General features: G+C 36.3%; 1 protein-coding gene across 9 annotated transcripts in view; it reads right to left on the minus strand.

Moving 5' to 3' along the window:
* LOC138320601 (TBC1 domain family member 5-like) overlaps positions 1 to 19,414 on the minus strand; it is a 51,605-nt gene that overhangs the window by 21,690 nt on the left and 10,501 nt on the right. For 6 of the 9 annotated variants that reach the window (XM_069263690.1, XM_069263693.1, XM_069263692.1 and 3 more), the window contains 7 exons: positions 9,507 to 9,663; positions 8,762 to 8,894; positions 8,326 to 8,434; positions 7,481 to 7,570; positions 6,824 to 6,904; positions 6,558 to 6,625; positions 2,871 to 2,973 (listed from right to left, as the gene is read on the minus strand). In XM_069263690.1, the coding sequence (XP_069119791.1) occupies positions 2,871 to 2,973; positions 6,558 to 6,625; positions 6,824 to 6,904; positions 7,481 to 7,570; positions 8,326 to 8,434; positions 8,762 to 8,894; positions 9,507 to 9,636 (714 nt within the window). In that variant the 5' untranslated portion in view covers positions 9,637 to 9,663. Of the gene's footprint in view, positions 1 to 2,870; positions 2,974 to 4,846; positions 4,950 to 6,557; positions 6,626 to 6,823; positions 6,905 to 7,480; positions 7,571 to 8,325; positions 8,435 to 8,761; positions 8,895 to 9,506; positions 9,664 to 14,117; positions 14,173 to 19,414 lie in introns of all 9 variants that reach the window. The other 3 variants (XM_069263691.1, XM_069263689.1, XM_069263688.1) reach the window with 2 other exon arrangements.

The raw sequence follows: 19,414 nt of genomic DNA on the forward strand, positions 1-19,414 counted from the left end.
TAGGATTTACCTCTATTTCCCCTATTGGGCCCCACCCGTCCTGCCCCTGGGGGGCCAGAGCCAAAACTTTTACAAGTTCTGTTCCCCTTCCCCCAAGGATGTTTGTGGCCAAATTTGGTTACAATCCATACAGAACTCTATGACTAGTAGCGATTTAAAGAATTTACCTCTATTTCCCCTATTGGGCCCCGCCCCTCCTGCCCCCCGGGACCAGAACCAAAATTTATACAAACTCAGTTCTTATTCTCCCAAGGATATTTCTGGCCAAATTTGGTTACATTCCATGCGGAACTCTGTGACTAGTAGCGATTTAAAGGATTTACCTCTATTTCCCCTATTAGGCTCCGCCCCTCCAGCCCCCGGGGGGCCAGAGCCAAAATTTATAACAAGTTCTGTTCCCCTTCCCCCAAGGATGTTTGTGGCCAAATTTGGTTCCAATTCCTGCAGAACTCTATGACTAGTAGCGATTTAAAGGATTTACCTCTATTTCCCCTATTGGGCCCCGCCCCTCCTGCCCCCGGGGGGGTCAGAGCCAAAATTTATAACAGTTCTGTTCCCCTTCCCCCAAGGATGTTTGTGGCCAAATTTGGTTCCAATCCATGCAGAACTCTATGACTAGTAGCGATTTAAAGGATTTACCTCTATTTCCCCTATTGGGCCCCGCCCCTCCTGCCCCCGGGGAGGCCAGAGCCAAAATTTATACAAGTTCTGTTCCCCTTCCCCAAAGGATGTTTGTGGCCAAATTTGGGTACATTCCATTCACAACTCTATGACTAGTAGCGATTTAAAGGATTTACCTCTATTTCCCCTATTGGGCCCCGCCCCTCCTGCCCCTGGGTGATCAGAGCCAAAATTTATACAAGTACTGTTCCCCTTCCCCCAAGGATGTTTGTGGCTGATTTTGGTTACATTCCATGCCAAACTCTAGGACAAGTAGCGATTTAAAGGATTTACCTCTATTTCCCCTATTGGGCCCCGCCCCTCCTGCCCCTGGGGGATCAGAGCCAAAATTTATACAAGTTCTGTTCCCCTTCCCCGAAGGATGTTTGTGGCTGATTTTGGTTACAATCCATGCCAAACTCTAGGACAAGTAGCAATTTAAAGGATTTACCTCTATTTCCCCTATTGGGCCCCGCCCCTCCTGCCCCTGGGGGGTCAGAGCCAAAATTTATACAAGTTCTGTTCCCCCTCCCCCAAGGATGTTTGTGGCCAAATTTGGTTACAATCCATGCAGAACTCTAGGACAAGTAGCGATTTATAGGAAATGTTGACGGACGGACGGACGGACGGACGGACGACGGACGACGGACGACGGACGACGGACGCCGCGCCATGACATAAGCTCACCGGCCCTTCGGGCCAGGTGAGCTAAAAACTTAAATAAAGAAATCCAAAATGCTGAAAGATAGGGTAATCAAAATGTCATTGCCGTGCATTGTTTGTCATAGTTTGAAACCAGACATTTTGACTGTCGATCGTAATCAAACCTCCGATGAGTCGAATACCCCGTATTCCTCGAACTATTTACCTGGTCCCCTGCTGTTTGAGTTATAGGGGTTTTACTGTAGTTGTAAAATAGCAATAAAACGTTGAGATATGAAAGAAAGCCTCTATGGAGAGACTCGGCAAGCCTCAGGTTTTACTACATTTTGTGATCCTCGGATAGAATATCCCTATCCTTCATATCCACATATGAAAGAGTCTTATAATACATGTATTGCAAGTTTGAGATGGAAAAAGTCTTCTGTATAACCTCAAATATGAACTCAAAACTTTTTGTATATTTCTGTTTTTATTTCATTTGATAAAAGTGACTTCTAATTTTATTTTAACAAAGTTGGAAATCAAACTTCAATAATCATCATTAAAAATGGCTGTCTGTCATCCATTTTGTTTTTTGGATTTAGCTCATAGCTCAAAAACAAATATGTACAACTACAGATTTGAACTTTAAGAAAAAAAATAATATGAAAATTAGTTTAAAAAAGTCAAAAATTACTGAACTGTCAAGATGGGGTGGGATAGGAAAATTATATTTATACACTGTTTACACTTTGCAGAACATATTATATTTATTTCTTCATCATTACAAACATATATGCAACATACATAAAGCCTGTGTCAAGATAAATTTTCTTGGTGGACTTCACTGATTTCTGTAAAACACTTGTATTTCGCATGTTATTGAATTGGCGTTAATTTGCGAGGGGAATCAAAGGCGAATTCAATTCCCTTGCAAATATTTGTTTAACAAGAATTCCACACAAGTGAATGTGTCGCCTGCGAATATTTGTTTAACAAGAATTCCACATAAGTGAAGTTTACAGTTTGAAATATTGTTAATTATTAGGTGAATTTATAAAAATATCTTTTTTGATCTCTTGCAAATATTGAGAGATTTTGACCAGTATTCAAACCCATCTGAGATCTCATTGATATAAAGCAATATCCATAATTTGGTTGAAATCAAATAATAAATACTGAAGTTATTGAGTATAAACCAAGAAATAATCTGTTTTGACAAAGCCGACACCGACTTAGTGATACCGATATGTTGCCCTTGCGTTGCAGGCAACACAAAAATGACAAGTCAAAAAGGAATAATGTCCGAGTTGATTCTACTGTGTTAGTTCTTCTCTAAAGATATCTTCGTTAACATTATATACTAGAATAGCAAATTACATCATACATAAACATATTGCAAAAAACATCAAAATTTCACAGAAAAAATTGATCACTTACACGAGGTCTGAATTCGCGACATTATGTATTTGCGATTAAGTCAGAAAAGTGAGTTAGCGACATTAAATACTCATGAATAATAAGTGATTTACAGTAGCTGAGCCATTAGATATGTATAAAGGCTGTACCTGTTTGTACAGAATAGATGTATGGGATCGGCTATAACAGAACAGCAAGTCTATCATCTGTTCCCGAAGGTCCGGGTTTTGAAAAAACTGAATCTCTGGAAAGCTACAGAACAAACAAAAAGAAAAAAAAAAGAAAATAATAAAAAGCTAAAGAAAAGATGTAGTAATCATGCTTTTTCTGAAAGACATTGCAATAAAAAATATCAAAGAATTTTCAACATGACAAGAGAAAATCTCAGAAAAATCAACAACATCTAAATATGCAAGCAGTTAAAGATTCCATGTATAATAACCTACAACCTTTCATGTGATTTTCTTTTACATGAATCCAGATCGGAACAATTTTACAAAAGTTAATAATGAGAAATGAAATTTTATCTAAAACAGTCAAATTGCATTTAAATTGACCATTTGGGAACCTAAGAAAGTAGTCTTTTTATACAAGTGGTCTTTAATAGAGGTGGCTGCTAAGGCAGGTTTCTCTGTACATGGATAGATTGTAAAAGTTAGATCACACAAAGGAAGTAGGTAGGTGTTTTGTGTGTCATAGACATACACAAACACAGAGAACAAACACAATACATATACAAATACTTCACATAGCTCAGCACACAATATCTTTGCTTAAACATTATACAGCTGCTTAAGGGTTAACAAGATGCTCTAACTAATTTTGTTACAGATGACTAGCAAAGGGTTTTATCTCCATGTTGATGAACACCGAGCACATTACGATTATGTAAAACTGTAATCCTAGACGATATTACACTTGAAAGAAGGTTAAAGCTTGTGAGACATGAGTTTCAGTAAAAGTCAAATACTTCAGGATCTCCTTAAGATTGCTAACTGCAGCACAGCACTGCCTTCATATCATCATACAAGACAACTAAATTAAGATATTATCATCTCTCTTGTTTCAATGTCTCCTTCTTTCTAATAACTCCTTAACCTTGGCTGTTATTTAAACTTAGGTATTAGGACAGATTTTGTCTTCTGACAGTGACATAATTTACCAGTCTAGATATAAAATTGATACACACTAGCTTAGCAGTGAACTGCAAATACTTTGTCTGCCATTAGTGTATTGTAACCCTCACGTGTCCAGCTGTTTAGTTCAGTTTATTCTATGAGGCTGTTTCCATGACATCAGCTTCAGTTTTACTATTCTTTCAGGAAATTTACCATATCCTAAAATAGGTACATTTGTATATTGTATTCATGTGTACAGACAGGAATATTTTGTACTGCGGCTTGGATCAGTCATTACAAGTCAGAACATTCTTACCCTGATTCCTAAATTCTATCTTATATGATACAGCATGCTCAATAGTCCACTAGGTCTGCTGGATGTTGACATGCACAGCATACAGAACGACACAAATACATTGGCATGTTTTCAGCAATATGAGAAGCACATACTATCAATCTACTTCAGTGTAGGGTATCTAAACTTAGTTTGCAACTGAACATTTTTTAAAGATACGAAAAATTAAGATTTAACAACAAATCCCAAAAAAAATCATATACAATAAATCAGTATAATATCTGCAATGCAGTATGTGCTTATCCCAGATTCTGAAGAACTCCATTAAAAGCATTCTAATATACACAAGTCTATAAAAAATATCATTCAGACATACACATAAACCTATAAAAAGATCAAAAGATCAATCATATCTCAATGGTGAAATGGAAATTATTCATGACAGTCTTTTTTTGAATTTTTGGTTATACAAATGCAAAAATTAATTTGATAAATTTTTACCTGGTATTTCATGGAATTAATTTTATATAGAAATGTCATTAAACTGAGCAGAAAAATTGATTTTAAAATTCTAAAACATGCTCTGAAATCTTTTCCTATTTAAATGATTTTTTTGCTGTATATGCATGGTAACAAAATTCAAAAATATGTCTCCATAACAAATGAAGAAGAAGAAAAAGAGAGAGAAAGGGTACAACATCTGTGGGATCACCTGTCGATAGGAAATGTCAGTGTTAATCTTTGCATAGATGAAAAGAATGTCCACCATTAGATTTCTCACTTGATTGGACTGAAAGAAAGCAATCCTAGGATAGCTGTAACAATGGAAAATATTGTAGTTAATTAACATTGTATCCTAGGATAGCTGTAACAATGGAAAATATTGTAGTTAATTAACACTGTATCCTAGGATAGCTGTAACAATAAAAATTATTGTAATTAATCTACATTGTATCCTAGGATAGCTGTAACAATGGAAAATATTGTAATTAATCAACACTATATCCTTGGATAGCTGTAACAATGAAAAATATTGTAATTAATCAACACTGTATCCTAGGATAGCTGTAACAATGAAAAATATTGTAATTAATCAACACTGTATCCTAGGATAGCTGTAACAATGGAAAATATTGTAATTAATCTACATTGTATCCTAGGATAGCTGTAACAATGGAAAATATTGTAATTGATCAACACTGTATCCTAGGATAGCTGTAACAATGGAAAATATTGTAATTAATCAACACTGTATAGGATAGCTGTAACAATGGAAAATATTGTAATTAATCTACATTGTATCCTAGGATAGCTGTAACAATGGAAAATATTATAATTAATAAACATTGTATCCTTGGATATATGTAACAATTGAAAATATTGTAATTAATCTACATTGTATCCTAGGATAGCTGTAACAATGAAAAATATTGTAATTAATCAACACTATATCCTAGGATAGCTGTAACAACGGAAAATATTATAATTAATCAACATTGTATCCTTGGATATATGTAACAATTGAAAATATTGTAATTAATCTACATTGTATCCTAGGACAGCTGTAACATTGGAAAATATTGTAATTAATCTACATTGTATCCTAGGATATATGTAACAATGGAAAATATTGAGTTAATCATTTTATCCCAGGATACCTGTAATAATATAGTAACATTACTGTAAGTGAAAAATAAAACATATAAGCTATCAAATAATAGAAGCATCTATCGTTGAAGTCTGTTAGCATACAATAGCTTGCCTCAGTATGGCAAAGGTAAACTATTCAAAATTGGGTACCAACTTAACAAAATAATACTGGGTTTGGAAAATGTAACCAATGCTCCGTCTATGAACGTAAAATAATTTGCAACATCTGCTGTGAAATTCTACTTAGTTTAAATGATTATCTCTCATCTTTTCCCTGCATGTTTAATGTCAATTGCACAGACTTTAACAATGTCACTTTAACGCAAGTTCATTCAGACTGATTAGCCATTCAAATTTACGAATATGTAATCATGGTTTACGTGATAAGCAAATTTAGTAGTTACTACTGTAACACATATCAAATTAAGGCATGATGTAAAGTATTAGTATCACAATGGTAAACACAAATAACAAGTAACTGTAATGCTGGCCCCCAGCATGTGTCATTCAAATTTTGGCCTAAAAGTCAAATGATGTAATAAGAGTTTAAAGTAACTTTTAACATATCAAAAGCATTACATTCCCATCTGTAGTTATGAATCTTTTAAAAAGAAGGATTCAATCTGTATCATAGTCTAGCATTTTGGTTATAAAAAATTATGTATTATTTTTGGTAGAAATTTTTTCAATAAAAGAAAGTCCTTCTTTTGAGTTTTGAATATACTGTTTTAAAAACTACTTTTCCCTCTAAGAATGATTGGTAGGAGACTTACGTGCGAATCACATCCTGTTTAATGGTCAACCTCAACTCATTGTCCAAGAAAAACTGGTTCCACGGACTCTGGAAAGATAATGACAAAATATTGTTGTGAGCTATTGTCTGTGTTGGTTTTGATCTATAAATGTTTTTATATCCTCATAAACAGACTATTTGTGCACCCACAAATCACTCGTTTTCATTATTACTGAATCTGGTGAAATTTTATGAGTTTATAAGACAAGGCATAAAAAGAGCCACTGAGATTTTAAGATAGCCTACCTCATCAGCCTGTGAGAGTGGGTTGTTTACAAGCAGGTCTGACACCTGATGATCCACAGCCTTCCGTGGGTTTATTATCAGCTGTAACAAAAGAATAAACTTGGAATAAACTCTTCACCGACTACAAAAGGAAATATTCAGAATTGCCTCTAGACTACTTCACAATGCGCTCGTTACTGAGCATAACTGAATTTGTCGTCTTCTGCTTCTGGAATATAACTTCCAATTACTTGATTTATAGCTCTTCAACTTTTGGAAGCTCTACTGTCTATAAGGAAGACGATCTTCTAAGAAAACTTCAAAATCTCTTATCTTAGAAGAGAACAAATTCAGTTGGTCTTGGGCTACAAAAGGATCCAGATAGTCAGAATGTAATATTTACTGGCCACAAAAAGAAATATTTAGACTGATTTGGCCAACAGTTCCAACTGCCAGGGCCATTGAAGAATGTGCCAGGTTTAGGTGGAGGAAGAAAGCTGAAGTATCTGAAGAATAACCAATATCCTAAATCAAATTAAATCTATCAAATTATTACCCAACATCAACTATGTTTGTCACAAATGGTAATCAAACTAAAAAATCAAGCAGTGGATGGCTAGTGGTTATATGTGGAAACATCTGAATCCTTTGGCCACCGCTATCTCCCATAACAATTACCTTTTTCTTGAGTTCATCATACTTGTTCCTCCATTCCCTCATCTTGGGCACCCACCGGCTCATATCCTCAGGGACTACTTCTAAAAAAACCTGCAAATAAACAGGTGCAAAACATTGTTATCAAACAGGTAAACTGACGGTGATATTATAGCTGTACCAAATACTCCCGAGTTATTCTTTGGTCAGTAAAACTTGTAAAATCTCATATGTTAAAAAAGATTGCCTTGTGAATTGTAACAACATTCATCAGCCAATCTATGGAAAATACATTTACAACTTTGACTAATTAATAGTGAGTTTGAGTTCTGACCTAATTACAATACTGTGATTATTGGAAAGTTGACTCCTGTTATTATTGTGCAAAAACAAAAATGAGCTAATCAACAGACAGAGGGAGACTGATTACCGACAAACATTCCATGCACGGCCCTAATTGGACCTACCCAATATTCCAAGTACCGTTTCTCCAATTTACCGAGGAGTATAAGATGGAAATGTGTTTGTTTTAATTACTGTACATATCTTAATTAGAATAAAATATCATATGATTATAATAATCACATTTCATTTTCAATACTCTACTTCATATATAGGCCATACACTGAATCATAATCCATTAAAATTAAACACCAAATATTTAATCATATTCTGATAAATCTCCATTTCATAACATTCATGTTCACAGGACAAAATTTAATGACTACCACCAGTCCACAACTTTTCATGGATAATATTAGTGAATTCTAACACTATTTTTATTCAGACACTTTTCAAGGACAATATTGGAGTTCTATTTTTCATTCTCTGACCAAACCCTTTAACAGACTGTTGACTATCAGCCTTACCTTCCAACATATACTTCTGAATCTGCTGCTCCTGAGGTTCCCAGTCATGGCTAGCCCTCGTAGCAGACGGCGATAGTTTGGCTTGGTGAACAGTTTATCCCATTCAACTCTAACAAAATAGGACCAATGAAAATTTTTAAGTGAAAGTGTTGTGGTTGATACCATCATCTCATTCAAAGTTCTCATTTTCTTAAATGAAAAAATCAGTTTGATATTTCTTAACATGCCTATTATTCAGTTGTTAGTTTCCTTGAACTTTGACATTTTGACTTCAGATATCTCAAATCTTTTAAAGTTTAATTGCTCTAAATAAGGAAGCTTAACATGTAATATGGTTGATCCTTGTTTATCCAGCACTACTGATGCCAAATGACATACATCTATCCTCAGTTCATCTTTTTTTGATTTTGAGACATGTTGCCTACGGGGTACATACCCATACGCATTGGACAGACTGCTGACCCCTAGGGGTTCTATATCGGCGAAGTCCCATGACCCGGTGTCACTGTCCTTACTGGCGAATCGTTTGGTGTTATTGTTGTCTCCATTGATCACCTCAGGACTGCTATCTGTAAACACAGAAAAACTGACATCGTCTCCCTTTCTTAATAATGAAATACTGCATAAAAATTGGCCGATCACCAAGCAGTATGTATATATATATATATATATAAATATATGCATGTCTCATGCTCACACATGCATGTGTTCCTAAATAGCATATACAATACAAAATGCAAAGTCATGTGCAGTATCCAAGCAGTTTGATTGACAGCTGTCGATCAGTTTACTTTACTTCTCTTCAACCTTAATGTGAAGGTCACAAGAATGAAACAACAGATTTTTCTGTCAGTTAAACAACTTAAAATAATACAATGTATTCTTATCCTTGATCTGATATAAAATCAAAGCACTGACAAACAATACTAAATGAATTTAATGACATTTGACCTGGAGGTCATCTTTCATATTCTGCAACTTGATATGTTTGATGTGTACAAATTTTTGTTGTCATGGTTACTGTGGAAATAACAAAACAAAAAAACTGGTTTTAAATATTATAAGATCATGGACTAACTACAAATCTTTCTTTCTATGAAATCCTTTTATATCACTAAACTACAAAAAAAGTTATAAGCCACAAACAGCTCATGTGATATAGTATTGTTTTGTATATGTACCATCTGTCTCCATATCGCCGAACTGGTCCAATGTGTTGAGAATGTCCTCTTTGGAGGGCGGAACCTTTCCACATGTTGGCATCTGGTCATGTGACTTAGGTTTGTTTCCTGAACGTAACCTGTTTATCATTTTAGCAGATGACTACCAATCCTCCATCTGAAACAAAACATAGACTAAAATGAGAAATAGTTGCAATTCAAGATCAAGTATTTACTAACATATGATTCTGCATCTATGAAAATGAATGTCCATCCGTTTTTTGTCTATGACTTCAAACCTCAAAAGATATTGAGAATAATACTTATAATTTAAAGGTAGGTTTCGCCCAACCAAATAAATATTTTTTTGTGAAATGCGATAAATGTAAAAAAAGATGGAAAAACATATTTAAAAAAATACTGTTGAAAATATTTTCAATAATTAGGTGAAGTGCTCAAGTCCCTTAACTCTTGCAAATATTGATGGATTTTGACCAGTATCGAACTCATCTAAGATCTCATTGATATAGAGCAACACACCAAATTTGAATGAAATCAGACAAAAAATACTAAAGTTATCGAACGGAAACCATGTTTTGACAATGTTAAAGTCCCGTAACTCTTGCAAATATTGATGAATTTTGATAAGTATCGAACCCATCTAAGATCTTATTGATATAGAGCAATATACCAAATTTGGTTGAAATCAGACTATAAATACTAAAGTTATTGGGCAGAAACCATGGATTTATCTGTTTTGATGATTTTAAAATCATGTAACTCTTGCAAATATTGACAGATTTTGAACATTATTCATCTCATCCCAGATCTCATTGATAAAAAGCAGTTTATAAAATTTAGTTGAAATTGGACGATAAATATTTAAGTTATCGAGCAGAAACCATGGATTTATCTGTTTTGACAATTTTAAAATCCTGTTACTCTTGCAAATATTGACGGATTTTGACCATTATCAAACTCATCCCAGATCTCATTGATATAAAGCAATATACATGTACCACATTTGGTTGAAATCGGTCAATAAATAATTAAGTTATTGCATGGAAACCGTTTCCCGGACGCCGACACCAAGGCAGACACCGACATCGACATAGTGATAGCAAGTGTTGCAGTTGCAGGGGACACAAAACAAGAGATCCCAGAGGGATCTTGGCGCCCACCAAAAATTGATCTATGTCTGACAAATGAAAGAGGGATCTTTTCTCTGCTTTTCAAACTTACACTTCTTTTTTCTGCTTTTCAAACTTTAAACTATCAAAATCCAAGATGGTGGTCGCAAAATGCAATAGGCAGAACTAGGGTCCTAGGGGAACATACATATGAAATTTGAGAACAATCCCTTCAATACTTTCTGAGAAATAGCCGTAACAAACTTTAACTATCAAAATCCAAGATGGCTGCTGGTCGGCCATCTTGTTGACCGATCAGTCCCAAAATGCAATATGCAGAACTAGGGTCCTAGAAGAACCTACATATGAAATTTGAGAAAGATCCCTTCAATACTTTCTGAGAAATAGCGGTAACAAACTTTAACTATCAAAATCCAAGATGGCCACCGGTCGGCCATCTTGTTGACCGATCAGTCCCAAAATGCAATATGCACAACTGGGGTCCTAGGGGAACCTACATATGAAATTTGAGAAAGATCCCTTCAGTACTTTCTGAGAATTAGCGGTAACAAACTTTAACTATCAAAATCCAAGATGGCTACCGGTCGGCCATCTTGTTGACCGATCAGTCCCAAAATGCAATATGCACAACTGGGGTCCAAGGGGAACCTACATATGAAATTTGAGAAAGATCCCTTCAGTGCTTTCTGAGAAATAGCGGTAACAAACTTTAACTATCAAAATCCAAGATGGCTACCTGGCGGCCATCTTGTTGACCGATCAGTCCCAAAATGCAATATGCACAACTGGGGTCCAAGGGGAACCTACATATGAAATTTGAGAAAGATCCCTTCAGTGCTTTCTGAGAAATAGCGGTAACAAACTTTAACTATCAAAATCCAAGATGGCTACCTGGCGGCCATCTTGTTGACTGATCAGTCCCAAAATGCAATATGCACAACTGGGGTCCTAGGGAAACCTACATATGAAATTTGAGAAAGATCCCTTCAGTGCTTTCTGAGAAATAGCGGTAACAAACTTTAACTATCAAAATCCAAGATGGCTACCTGGCGGCCATCTTGTTGACTGATCAGTCCCAAAATGCAATATGCACTACTAGGGTCCTAGGGGAACATACATATGAAATTTGAGAACAATCCCTTCAATACTTTCTGAGAAATAGCCGTAACAAACTTTAACTATCAAAATCCAAGATGGCTGCTGGTCGGCCATCTTGTTGACCGATCAGTCCCAAAATGTAATATGCAGAACTAGGGTCCTAGAGGAACCTACATATGAAATTTGAGAACAATCCCTTCAATACTTTCTGAGAAATAGCGGTAACAAACTTTAACTATCAAAATCCAAGATGGCCACCAGTCGGCCATCTTGTTGACCGATCAGTCCAAAAATGCAATATGCACAACTGGGGTCCTAGGGGAATCTACATATGAAATTTGAGAAAGATCCCTTCAGTGCTTTCTGAGAATTAGCGGTAACAAACTTTAACTATCAAAATCCAAGATGGCGGCTGGTCGGCCATCTTGTAGACCGATCAGTCCCAAAATGCAATATGCACAACTAGGGTCCTACGGGAACCTACATATGAAATTTGAGAAAGATCCCTTCAATACTTTATGAGAAATAGCGGTAACAAACTTTAACTATCAAAATCCAAGATGGCTGCCTGGCGGCCATCTTGTTGACCGATCAGTCCCAAAATACAATATGCACAACTAGGGTCCTAGGGGAACCTACATATGAAATTTGAGAAAGATCCCTTCAGTGCTTTCTGAGAAATAGCGGTAACAAACTTTAACTATCAAAATCCAAGATGGCTACCTGGCGGCCATCTTGTTGACCGATCAGTCCCAAAATGCAATATGCACTACTAGGGTCCTAGGGGAACCTACATATGAAATTTGAGAAAGATCCCTTCAGTACTTTCTGAGAATTAGCCGTAACAAACTTTAACTATCAAAATCCAAGATGGCGGCTGGTCGGCCATCTTGTTGACTGATCAGTCCCAAAATGCAATATGCACAACTAGGGTCCTAGGGGAACCTACATATGAAATTTGAGAAAGATCCCTTCAGGACTTTCTGAGAAATAGCGGTAACAAACTTTAACTATCAAAATCCAAGATGGCTGCCTGGCGGCCATCTTGTTGACCGATCAGTCCCAAAATACAATATGCACAACTAGGGTCCTAGGGGAACCTACATATGAAATTTGAGAAAGATCCCTTCAGTACTTTTAGAGAAATAGCGGTAACAAGAATTGTTAACGGAGGACGGACGGACGGACGGACGGACGGACGGACGGACGGACGGACGGAAGGACGGACGGACGGACGACGGACCACGGACGAAAGGCGATTTGAATAGCCCACCATCATCATAGCCCACCATCTGATGATGGTGGGCTAAAAATGAGTGTAACATATGAAATTAAATTAAAAGAAATTTACAATCTTGCAATATCATTTGATATAACACAGTGTATATCATATTTTAACAGAAACAGTCAATAGTACTATTATAATGGTATAACCTGACAAAACTGACCCTTAATTGTCTAATTAGCTTAATTGTATGGTATTCTCCTTCTAAATTATAGTTATTACTATAAAACCTGTATATACATACCAAATAGACAAATTATACTGTAGAAATGAAAATAGAACAACCAGAATACTTCATAAAAATGAACGGTGATTTTTTATGTCATTGCAATTCATTAATATGTATGATTTTTCAGAGAGCTGCCATATTGGAATCCCTTGTCTAGTATTTAGTCAACTATCAAACAGATTGTTATGAATTGTATAGCAATTTATATGAGGAAAAGCTTCCGGTCGGTACAGAAATATGTGTGGGCACAGACTGTTTATTAATATGGTCAGAAATGACAAAAGCGATATGATATTATGCAAACACAAGCTTAACTACACACTTATATCTGTGCATGACAAAACATTCTAAATTTTCACATAAAAGGAGCGGTATTATTTGTGGAGATAATGACAGTACCAGCGGGAGAGAGGAACAATAAACTGACAATGAGATCCTTTAGTTGTTCTATGTTCAATTTACGACAAGTGTCCAATCACCAGCTCAAAAAGTCCTTTACACCAGCAGCTATACATCCGCCGGTTACAGTGCAATTGCTTATCATACACCTACACTACAGCAAACTGTCAGCACATAAATAACATGTCACATAAAAAAGTCCTGACAAACCAAGGATAATTAACATAACGAGCTGCTGCTATTTTTACATGTCTCCTGCAGATTGAGTCATATCTCCACTAAAGGAAATGTTAGTCTGTTCCCCGTGTTTAAGGCTTTCGTGGTGACTAACATTTCAGCACCTCAAAAGTTGTCGTCAGTATCAGATCTGCAGAAAGTGTGTAGCAGCTCTAGAAATTTGGTCAGTTTTCATAATTATCTGAAACACCCTTCTTCCCAATTTAATACAATATCCATCAACAGCATACTACCTGTATTCATCATATGTTCCACTGCTCATATTTACATTTCTTCCAGAACGTACTCCTAGAAAGGAAATATTTTCTCTTCAATCGAAATATCTGCTCAAAGAATTGCACTTGATAAAACCACTAGCCAGATGTAGTCTCTGGAGAGTGATCAGGATTTTTCAATTGGATCCTTGTCACCTAGCATCAAAATATGTGTTTCACAACAAAGCAACACAACAGACAGCAAGGAATGGTAAAATATATCTAGCTAGTGCCACTTTAATTTTGGTTGGCTGTGAGACCACTGATGACAATCCTGTAATGTATAACAGTAATAGAAATGTCAAGACTCTAAATGTCTTGAAGGAAAGAAAACTAACTACAATAAACTGTGATACTGCCATTTCAAAGTGCAATGGCAGCACTCCCATTTGTACAACCACAGTTTGAATCAATGTTGAATCAGGTCAATCAGAATAAATAATTTCAAGTAGACTGGAGAAAGTAGTGACTTATTCACCTGAATATCTAACAGCCTAGGTTATCACTTATTATTGGAGCCAACAAAACATATTTGACCTGTTCACTTTGTAATGATCAATTTCTGATTAAATAATTAAGTCAATGGATCTGTGTGCCATTATGTATAAATAAATATCTGTCTATGCTATTGAGTTATAAAGAACAAATGAACTAAAAAAGCTACACAAATAGTGCATTACTAATTTAATTGTCTGAGGTTAGATAAGCTCTGTATGTCTGTAGGTTAGTTTGAAGCTCTTTATTCCTGAATCTCAGATTGAAGCTCTGTATGTCTAAAGTTTAGATTGAAGCTCTGTGTGTCTGAAGGTCAGATTGAAGCACTGTATGTCTAAAGGTCATATTGAAGCTTTGTCTGTGTGGAGGTCAGATTGAAGTTCAGTATGTCTGAAAGTCACAATGAAGCTCTGTATGTCTAAAGGTCAAATTGAAGCTCTGTATATCTGAAGATCAGATTGAAGCTCTGTATGTCTAAATGTCACATTGAAGCTCTGTATGTCTAAAGGTCAAATTGAAGCTCTGTATGTCTAAAGGTCAAATTGAAGCTCTGTATGTCTGAAAGTCACATTGAAGCTCTGTATGTCTAAAGGTCAAATTGTAGCTCTGTGTGTCTAAAGGTCTGATTGAAGATCTGTGTGTCTGAAGGTCAGATTGAAGCTCTGTGTGTCTGAAGGTCAGATTGAAGCACTGTGTGTCTAAAGGTCATATTGAAGCTTTGTCTGTGTGGAGGTCAGATTGAAGCTCAGTTTGTCTGAAAGTCACATTGAAGCTCTGTATGTCTAAAGGTCAAATTTGAATTATGTATGTTTGCAAGTCAGATTGAAACTCTGTATGTCTGAAAGACACATTGAAGCTCTATATGTGTGAAGGTCAGATTGAAGCTTCGTATGTGTGAAGGTCAGACTGAAGCTCTGTATGTGTGAATGTCAAATTGAAGCCCTGTATGTCTGAGGGTAGCTCTGTATGTCTGAAGGTCAGATTGAAGCTCTGTATGTCTGAAGGACAGATTGAAGCTCTGTATGTCTGAATGTCAGATTGAAGCACTGTATGCGTGGAGGTCCAATTGAAGTTTTGAATGTCTGAAGGTCAGATTGAAGCTCTGTATATCTAAGGGTCAAATTGAAGCTCTGTATGTCTGAAGGTCAAATTGAAGCTCTATATGTCTGAAGGTCAGATTGAAGCTTTGTATGTATGAAAATCAGATTGAAGCTTTGTATGTGTGAAGGTCAGCTTCAAACTTTGTATATGTGAAGGTAAAATTGTAGCTCTGTATGTCTAAATGTCAGTCTGGAGCAGCTTTGTATGCCTAAAAGTCAGATTGAAGCTCTGTATGTTTAAAGGTCAGATTGAAGCTCTGCATGTCTGCATGAAGTTCATATAAGTTGCTGCTTTGGTATGTCTGAAGGTCAGAATAAGGTCAGAAATGCAATTTGGGCTCTATACATCTTGTGGTCAAAAAGGGACAGTTTTGTATATATGTAGATCAAACAGAAGCTCAAACTGTATATCTGAAGGCCAGATAAAGGCTCACTTTGTCAGAAGGTCAGAATGAACCCCTGTATATTGTGTAGTCTTTCTGATTACCCTATAGAATCGCTATCAGATTATTTCCAATGGCAGCCTTTTCAGATACATGTCATACAATTTATATGAAAAGTAAGCTTCACAGTCATTATTTGTAAGAAAGTTCTGAAATAATCATTTGTTGGTAAATACTTAATCTTGAATAAGAACTAATTAAGACATAGTCCCAAGATTTGAAGTGAACCAGACTATCTAAGGGATTATTGTTAACCATTTCCGATTGATCATGGGGTCATTTAGTGCTTGGGATGTTTTATTATTCTCCATTATTTAAAATCAATACAGCTCGCGACATACACAATACACATCGAGACAGAGTATCATCAAATACATCACAGAGTTGTGGGAGACAAGACCTGCACTACAGAGAACCTGACTACCAATTCAATCAGAACTGCAATAACAAGATGATGTGTTTGAATTTAGGAAATGTTTGTGCCATTTCACATTCTTATTTATTGATTTCAATATTCACTAATCGGTTTACATGTGTCAAAGTAAACTGAAGATGAGCTATTTATAGGTCTCTGTAACAGCTTGGACTTTCGCGTGGGCGTGATCGACATATATCAGGAATGTATAAGGAATGTATTGGTATGTCGTGTGAAGAACTCAGCAGGCCGAAGTCCTGTAGGGTCATAAGATAGAGACCTACAGTATGAGGCAGTCTGCCAGGGACAGCTACCATTACGTCTGAATGTGGTTTTTTCCTGCATGTTAATTTTATCTTTCCAATTAAAGCTGAAATGGCCTTGGAAAGCCATAAAAGGAGCACAAACAAAAGGCTATAATCTTCAGGTGTGAAAAATATATAGAGAGAGCAATTTCAGTACAACAGGCAAAATATATTGCAAGAAAGTACATAACGTGACGCTATCCAAGTAGAATTTTCAGTTTACAATCTAAACTGACAATGAATGTCTTGAACAAAATTAAGGTGCTTAATAGTAACTGTGACATATGCCATATTCTTTCCTGTTGCTTATTATCTCTATTTTAACATGAAAATAATAAATTATGAAAATATCCGGGAAACAACGTCGTGGGAAAAATGATTGCTGAATGGGATATTTTTGACAGATATGTGACTTAAATAAACCAGAAAATTTTAACAATTATCTTCAAAAAGTGTACCAATTTGGGTATGTCACGTTACAGACAAATTTACAGGACCTGATGGTATTGCTTGGATTTCAGAAAAATTCAAATTAATTGTTTTGTAGGATATGCTACCACAAAGCATCAAAAACCAATAAAAAAAATAGCTATAGGTAGACAAACATTAGAAACAAACCTACCCAATTGTCAGATCTAATTAATTGTAAAAGGAGCTATCTATGTGATTTGTACAAAGTGTCTCTGAGGCAATCTAATTAAAATAAGACTTGTAATTCCGCTCCACTATGATACTCTACATTACACTCCAATACAAGATCTAACAGAGCCCTGTTTGGGGTCACCGCAGCATGACATCTATGGTTAGCCAATCAGCGTGTCGCCTACAGAATTTTTAGTTTGGTTGATTCATTCGGAATTGTAAACAGCTAAGAGTACGTCCCGAGATGTTCCGATTCTAAGCCAGAGGTCATGCTGAGGTGACCCCGAATGGGGCTCTATTAGATCTTGTATTGGAGCGTAACCTAGATTATCATATTGGAGCGGCATTACAAGTCTTATTTCAATTAGATTGTCTCTGACGAGCATACTTCTTTGGCTAAGTAGGTTGAGCCGTAGTTTTTCACATTGGATATCCAGGTTTGATTCCTGGTTTGGGTACTCGACAGGAATCATTTGCATTTTTACCTCTTCTTTTACTTTGGCTCCAAATCAAATAACCCATGGAATGTGGTTAGAGAGTCTCGGGTTGAGATTTGCAGATACTAGTACCCCACAGACACTATCAGGTATCAAGTGGTCCATGAATTAGTCTAACTTTTGGAGGTGAATAACATATGGAAAATATAGTGCATATAATTCTAATTCATACAAGGGCCCAATGGACCCGAATCGCTCACCTGCAACCTGGTCATACTTAAAGTAAATAAGAATTTTATATCATCCCTAAGCACATTAGAGGTCTCTTTGCCTCTTGGTTATTAAAAAGAAGTCGTTTAAAGATTTAAGCCTATTTGACCCCTATGACCTTGAATGAAGGTCAAGGTCATTCTTTTGAACAAACTTGGTAGCCCTTGATCCCAGCATGCCACAGGCCCAATATCAGGTCCCTATGCCTTTTGGTTTTAAAAAGAAGTCTTTTAAAGTTTTTAGTCTATTTGACCCCTGTGACCTTGAATGAAAGTCAAGGTCATTCATTTGAACAAACTTTGTAGCCCTAGAAACCAGCGTGCCATAGGCCCAATATCAGGTCCCTAGACTGTTTGGATATTAAGAAGAAGTCTTTTAAAGATTTTAGCCTATTTGACCCCTGTGACCTTGAATGAAAGTCAAGGTCATTCATTTGAACAAACTTTTGGCTTCATCCCAACATGTCCCATGCATAATATCAGGTCTCTAGCCCTCTTGGTTATTAAAAAGAAGTTGTTTAAAGATTTTAGCCTATTTGACCCCTGTAACCTTGAATGAAGGTCAAGGTCATTCATTTGAACAAATTTTGTAGCCCTTGATCCCAGCATGCCACAGGCCAAATATCAGGTCCCTAGGCTTTTTGGTTATTAAGAAGAAGACATTTAAAGATTTTAGCCTTTTTGACCCCTGTGACCTTGAATGAAGGTCAAGGTCATTCATTTGAACAAACTTGGTAGCACTCTATCCCAGTATGTCACAGGCCAAATATCAGGTCCCTAGGCTTTTCGGGTAATAAGAAGAAGTCTTTTAAAGATTTTAGCCTATTTGACCCCTGTGACCTTGAACGAAGGTCAAGGTCATTCATTTGAACAAACCTGGTAGCCCTTGATCCCAGCATGCCACAGGCCCAATATCAGGTCTCTAGGCTTTTTGGTTATTAAGAAGAAGTCGTTTAAAGATTTTAGCCTTTTTGACCCCTGTGACCTTGAATGAAGGTCTAGGTCATTCATTTGAAAAAAACTTGGTAGCCCTTGATCCAAGCATGCCACAGGCCTAATATCAGGTCCCTAGGCTGCTTGGTTATTAAGAAGACGTCATTTAAAGATTTTAGCCTTTTTAACCCCTGTGACCTTGAATGAAGGTCAATGTCATTCATTTGAACAAACTTG

Source organism: Argopecten irradians, chromosome 4, assembly GCF_041381155.1.
Source record: "Argopecten irradians isolate NY chromosome 4, Ai_NY, whole genome shotgun sequence".
NCBI classification, from domain to species: domain Eukaryota; kingdom Metazoa; phylum Mollusca; class Bivalvia; order Pectinida; family Pectinidae; genus Argopecten; species Argopecten irradians.